Source organism: Monodon monoceros, unplaced genomic scaffold (genome assembly GCF_005190385.1).
Source record: "Monodon monoceros isolate NGI ecotype Baffin Bay Population unplaced genomic scaffold, NGI_Narwhal_1 Contig276_ctg1, whole genome shotgun sequence".
NCBI classification, from domain to species: Eukaryota; Metazoa; Chordata; class Mammalia; order Artiodactyla; family Monodontidae; genus Monodon; species Monodon monoceros.
This window is the reverse complement of record NW_021698686.1, coordinates 1-6,501: the sequence shown is the minus strand read 5'-3', so window position 1 is coordinate 6,501 and position 6,501 is coordinate 1. Positions and strand designations below refer to the sequence as shown.

General features: G+C 61.7%; 1 protein-coding gene across 1 annotated transcript; it reads left to right on the top strand.

Moving 5' to 3' along the window:
- Positions 1 to 1,099: 1,099 nt before the first annotated feature.
- LOC114898484 (guanine nucleotide exchange factor DBS-like) lies at positions 1,100 to 6,360 on the top strand. The gene is made up of 5 exons (XM_029228055.1): positions 1,100 to 1,144; positions 1,657 to 1,827; positions 3,096 to 3,208; positions 3,276 to 3,379; positions 3,485 to 6,360. The coding sequence occupies exons 1-5, from the start codon at positions 1,100 to 1,102 to the stop codon at positions 3,568 to 3,570; spliced, it is 519 nt and encodes a 172-aa protein (XP_029083888.1). The 3' UTR covers positions 3,571 to 6,360.
- The last annotated feature ends 141 nt before the right edge of the window (positions 6,361 to 6,501 follow it).

Genomic DNA, 6,501 nt, shown 5'->3' with positions numbered 1-6,501 from the left:
TCCTTCCCCCTCCTTCCCCCATCCATCCGAATCACTTCAGTCCACAGCAGGTGACAGCGAGCTGCAGGCCGTCCTGGCTGGCACTCTTGAAAATGCCAAGTGCTTGCTTCCTGGAGTTGCATCAGCCCCTTGTTTTTTCAGTATCAGTGTCAGCGACTCTTTTACTGGAACGAGAGGTGACCGTATTCACGGTTCCTTGGCCTGATGTCCTCCTCGAAGCCCCCAGCATCCTACGTGGATTAAGAGCGGGCCACGGGGCTCAGTATCTCATGCTTATTCCCGTGTCACTGTGTTGACACAGGGTCCGTCCCACTTTTAACAGAAGGTCACTCAGAGGCCCCGGGCGGCCGGTTGTGACCAAAGGGCAGAGCCGTCTGTCCACGCAGCTCTAAAGTGAGGGTTTACACACCTCGTTTCCAGGGGCTGCCCCTCTGCCCAGGGAGCAGCGTCGTCTTTCTGCCTCCGCTGTCCCCCTTCGGACACATGCTTCCATTTGGCTGGGAGCCCTGTGTCTATCGGTGCTGGGCTGGAGGGGTGGACATTTGTGGCCAGCTGCCCGGCGCTGGGGCCCCTGGTGACCCCCACCCGGCGTCCGTCTGAGCTTCCCGCCCTGGGCGGCTACGGACGTGCCGAAGCAGGCGGCGAGCGTGGTTAATGGCTGGCAACCCACAGTCCCCGCTTCCCGCTTCCTGCATGGATGCCAGCCGCCAGGGGCCAAGGGTCGTGCTCGCCACCCCTGCCCGGCTGGAGAGGCAGGGCCAGAGGGTCTCTGGGCGCCGGGCCTGGCCTGGAGCAGGGGCTCAGTGCTCTGCGGGCTGGGGGGGATCTCTGGGTCCCAGCTCCCTTTTCTGTGAAGACAGAGGCAGCTCCCTGACACCGCTTCAACACAAGCTCGTCACTGCCAGCCTTCAAAGTGTCGGCCTCGGGACAGCTGCCCCTCTGTCTGCACCCTGACTGCAAGGGGTGGGGGGACATGCAGGCATGCATTCTGCCCTTGCCCACGTGGTTCCCTCACTCCCTCTCTCCCAGGAGAAGGTGTGCTTCGGCCACACCGGATGGAACTGGGAACTGGTTCTGGATCCGCTCCCCTCTTGTCGAAATGCCACTTCACACGGAGCGGCGGCTGGGGTCCAGAGCCACAAGCGTGTGGCTTCGGCCTCCCGCTTCGCTCGTGGCACTTGCTGTATTTCTCCACAACGCACTTGCACCCTCCCCCAATGGGAAATGCAGCGGTTACTCTTTGGGGACACAGGGCAGTAGAAGGAATGTTTACGTAGTTTATAAAACCCGGAGGAAGCTTCATCCCTGCCCGTGACCCGCACAGGGTGGCCCCCTCCCTGGCCTGGGCGCTCCTAGCACCCAGCATCATGAGGAGCTGTTCTCCCGGCCGGCCGATGGGTATTGAGAGTTGCAGGTGTTGATTAAAAATGCCTTTCCCTCGTCGTTTGCCTCGACGCGGGACGGGCGGGTGTCACCAGCTGTCCGGTGGAGGCTGGGGTTCGTTTCCGGCTGAGGAAGCAGGTGCTGTGGCCCAGGCCCCCTGGGCAGCTTGTACGGTTGAAGCGGAAACCTGCGGGTGTCCGGCCCGCCTTTACGCTCCGCTGGGAAGGGCAGGCTCCCCCAGCCGACACGTATGGGTGGCGGGGACGTGCATAGGCCGCCCTCGACCTTGAGGGGGTCCTCACCGGGGCCTGGTCCTCTCTAGGTTGGAGCAAAACGTCTAACCCGCCAGAGGCTCCTGAGGACAACGACGGCTGGTCCAGTGCCGAGGAGCCGGTCAACTCCTCGGACGCAGAGGAGGAAGGGAGAGCAGGCCTCAGGAAGCTGGTAACCTTGGCTCCCACCTCATCCGCGGCACTGCTGGTCCCGGGGTCAGGGAGCCAGCAGTGCAGCTCAGGGGGCCGTGCCGCCTAGGGCTTAGGGAGGGACCTTCAGGTGCCAGGGCCCCATGGCTGTGTGCCCGCCCTCCTGGAGTTCTCACCAGACCACCTCACGGCGGACAGCGCACACCTCTGACCTGCCCCTCAGAGGAGCTTTCTTAAAGCTGCGTGTGTACCGCCATCTGTCTCAGAGCATCGCACTGTCTGAGGTACGGACTTGCTTCCTAAACCAAGTCCTGTTTTAGCACGAGCAGCAGAGGAAACTGTTCACATGTTAATCATCAGAGTCAGGGCGGCAGCAACAGCTACTTGCTGCCCGCTCAGTGCTGCCCTGGTCCACACCTGGTTTATCGCAGCGAGCAAAGCACCCCAGAGCTGGAGGGGTAGACACAGGTAACTGGAGGGGAGCGCAGGGAGAGTCTCGGGTGGCCAGGGCAGCCTTTCCCGAGGAGGCCTGAGGGTGAGAAGAGCCTGCCAGGGCATTGCGGGGCCAGTGAGGGAGCCTAGGCAGGCGGGCAGGGAGGCGGGTGGGCGGGCGGGCAGACCTGCTGGTTGCATTCCGCTCGCAGTGCAGCAGGAGGGTGCAAGGTGCTGCTCAAGGTGTCCAGAGGGTGCAGCTGCTCCCGTGAGGGTAACGGACACTGGCCTGGCTTTCCCTGCTCCCAAGCCTGGTGGCGCGTGACCCCTGCACAGTTCAGGGGCTCCCAGTCATGTGTCTCGCTGCTCGTGAGGCCGCAGCCCCACAATCCAGCAGAATGGCCTCCCCTTCTCAGAGTCCGCGTCGCGCAGCAGCTCCGTCCACTGGTGTGCTGAGCACCTGCTGTGTCAGGCACTGAAGGCAAACAGGGGACAAGGTGGACAAGAATGCCCCCTCTCCTGGGGTGAAAGACTAGTAAAAGGCAGAGCGTGTGCCCTGAGAGCAGAGGCGTGACCCAGGAAGAGGCAACAGCAGGTGCAAAGGCCCTGCGACCGCAGGAGCTGGGTGTGGTGTGAGCACTGGGGCGCAGCCGAGGGCACCGCACGGGCTGGTCAGGTTTAGTGGTCGCCACGTGAGACCGAGCGTCTCCCTGGACGAGGAGACCTTCCCAATGTAAGGCCATAGTCCCACCGGAAGCTCTGCGAATGGCAAGGCTCTCGTCCTTCCCGGGACGCTGGACGCTGGGCACCGGCAGCTGCGTGCCACGTGTGCCATGCGCCCTGCCGTCCCCTCCCCAGGTCCCCGGGAAGTACACCGTCACGGGGCTGGACGAGAAGGGGGGCCCCGACGCGCTGGTCCTGAGGAGCGGGGACGAGGTGGAGCTGGTGCAGGAGGGCGACGAGGGCCTCTGGTAAGACCGCCCGCGCGCCCCCGCGCAGCCCGCGCGCGCTGCCGCACCCTGACCGCGCCCTTTGCAGGTTCGTGCGGAACGTGAGCTCCGGCGGCGAGGGCTGGCTGCCAGCCCGCAACCTGTCCGCGCTCCTCGGCCAGCGCGGCGCCCCCGGGTGCCTGAGCAGCCCAGGTACGGGCCGCTGAGCAGCCCAGGCACTGCGGCGAAGGCGGGGCCGGGGGCGGGGCCGGGGGCGGGGCCAGGACGCGCGGCAGCCGCTCGCCTGCTTGTCCGCAGAGTCCAGCGCGGGGTCGGCCCTGCTGAGCGCCTCGTCCAGCTGCAGCGAGAGCTGCGCGGCCGCCCTCGCGGACCTGCAGGGGTAGCGCCGCGGCCACCCCGCCTGCGGCCCTGGGAGCTGGCCTCTGCTCGGGCCGGCGCGGCGTGGGGAGGGGCTGGCGCCCACAGAACCGCCCACGGAACCCCGGCGCCGCCGCGGCCCCAGACGAAGGTTCGGGAAGAGTCCGCCCTGCGGCCTCGGCGCCGGGACCGCGCGCGCGCGCGCCCCAGGGCGCAGGAAGAGCGCGGCACCGCGGCTTCCTCGGGGAGTCGGACGGACGGGGCTGCAGACGACAGGCCTCCGGTGCAGAAGGGCTCCCGGGGACTCTCCTTTGGCCTCGGCCGCAGCCGCTCCCCTTTGGTTTCTGACGTTTCTGGTCCGGTGCTTTCTGCAGGAACACGCGTTCTGTGGAGCTGCTTCCAAAAGAAGTGACCGATTCACTGACCCAGCGGCTTGGTGCGGGGGCAGGAGGCTAGTTTGTCTTATACACATTTTTTTTTTAAAGCAAGGATTAATTCTACGGCCATCTTTTTGGTGATACTTTGGCCTCTGATCTTTACCAAGAATCACTGTGTTTACGTGAAATGACAATTTCATACTGTATTTGATATAAAACTATTTTTTGTTACTGGGGTTTACATGGCGCTGAATGATTTGGGGGACACGCTCTCGTGGAAACAGCCCACCTGGTCACAGGTGAGTGGAAGGACATACCTCGGTAGAATCAGGCAGCGTTTCTACAAACACAGGCAGTTAGAAACCAAGGAAATTCCTTCACCTGTGTAGGTTAATTTTCAAAGGAAAATGTGAACTATAATTTAAAATATTAACCTTTTCTACAGAAAAAACACGGGGGACTCGATTTTTTAACACTTCACTGAATTAGGGTATTTTTACTGTTTTTAAAGACTGTGTAAAGATGCAGTTTTTGCAGGTGTCACCTGAACCGATGCTGTCACAGGAGCCCAGGGAAAACCTGAGCTCCCCCCCCGCACCCCCCCCCCGCCGGCCTGGCATGTCCTGTGTGGAGCTGTCCTGAGCACAGCAGAGTTTATCTTATTCAAATCAAGGCAGAACTGGAAAGAAAACTCTTCTGTTTTACTGTGTTTTGTGTTTCAGAAACAAATTCTGTTCCTTGGAAACGCTTCTTTCTGGGTCTGATTGGGGCAGACGTTTTTGTATGTGTGTATATATGTCGATGTGTGTACATACGTCCCCACTGTGAGGGGTGTATTTATAGCCTCCAAGCTGCTGGCGATGTGTCGCTCTACAGCCCCCCGAGCCCCAGGCCCCTGCAGCCCAGCCCACGGGCTCCCCGTCCTTGTGCAGGGCCAGGCCTCTCTGGAGTGTGTAGTGGACGGCGTACAAGCTCGGCAGCTTTTCTCCTGGTGTATAAGTTATTTGCAAAATGATGCTTCACATAATTTACTGAATATATTGACTGTTCAGGCACCGTTCCTGCCATTCCCAGCCTGGGATTGGCCACCATTTTTGTGATCTCTTCCTCATAAAAGCACTTTAAAACCTCATGTTTCAGTCACGGTTCCTTTTTTGTTTTAACTGCTGATGTAAGTGAAATTTAAAAATCCGAGTTCTTTATTGTATGGCTGGTGTTTGAATAAACACCAGCACCTCTGGCTGTCGGCCGTCCTCTGTAAAGGCACAGGATCTGGAACTGGGTGGCCCTCACTGGAACGCCCCCCCCCAGATGCCAGCGTGCGCCGGAGGGGCCCAGGGCGAGTGGGGCCTCCTGACCCCTGAGCCCCCTCCCCTCCCCCTCTGTCAGGGCTTCTCCTGCAGGAATAAGATAGGGTGAACTCTGTACCTGTGCTCGGCCATCTGGGAGAAATAGCACAAGTGTCAGTGGGCGTAGTGGCTCCTCGAAGCCAGGTCCCCACTGGCCTGCAGCGTCCCCTCCACCTCTGCGGGGACCCCGTCACCCCGGACCTGAGGGCCTCTGTCCTTCGCATTGCCCTAATTCACGCTGATGCCCTGTGCCAGGCAGGTCATTTGTCTGCGGAAACCTGGTTCAGTGGTGATGCTCTGAGAAGCCCTAGAAGGAGCAGAGTCTTTTCTTCACCCCCGAGCCTTGTCCCTACTGGGCCTGTGGTCAGGATGCCCCTCACGTGGCTCCAAACACAGGTGCAGCTCAGCTCCATTCGAGGGAAGCCAGGGGCACCGGGCTGAGAGCACCCCCTAGGATCCCTGTCCACCTGGACCCCAGAAGGTGATCCTGCTTGGATATAGGGTCACTGCAGGTGCAGTTGGTTAAGATGGGGTCATGGTGGCCCCTAGTCCAATGACTGATGTCCTTATAAGGAGCAGGAAATTTGGACACACACACACACACACCAGGCGGGAGCTGGAGGGCTGGCTCAGCATGTCAGGGGTACCAAGGGCCACCAGAGCCCCAGGAGCTGGAAGAGGCTGGAAGGACCCTCCACAGAGCCTCTGGAGGGAGCTTGGCCCTGGGACACCTGCCCAGGCCTGGGACTGGATAGATTCCTGTCGCTGGAGCCCCTGGGGGCGGTGCTGGGTCAGGCGGCTGGAAAGGAGCACTGAGTCAGTGAGCAGTGACTGCGCTGCACTCGGTCTGAGAAGGTGCGCAGCCCTGGGGCCGGAGGAAGCCCCGGGCAGTGGCCGCACCCGGCAGGGGTGGCAGGTGGCGCTCCTGGAGCCCTCGCAGGACAGTGCACACCCCCAGGCTCTCGGCAGGACGAGCAGCCCCGCTGCCCCGCAAAGAAAGTGAGGCTCAAAGGAATGAGCCCCTTCCTCCCCAAGCTGGGAGGAGACGGACCCTGACAGCACCCTGCCGGGGGGTCTGACTCCAGAGCTGCTGCACCCACTGGGCCCAGGCAGTGCCACGAAGGGCGTGAGAGTCCCTCCCCTCCCCCAGCCCCACCCTCCCCCCCCTAAACGGGTGGATGGGAGGGGAGGGGAGTCCCCAACCACTCTCTGAAGGGGACAAAAAGAAATG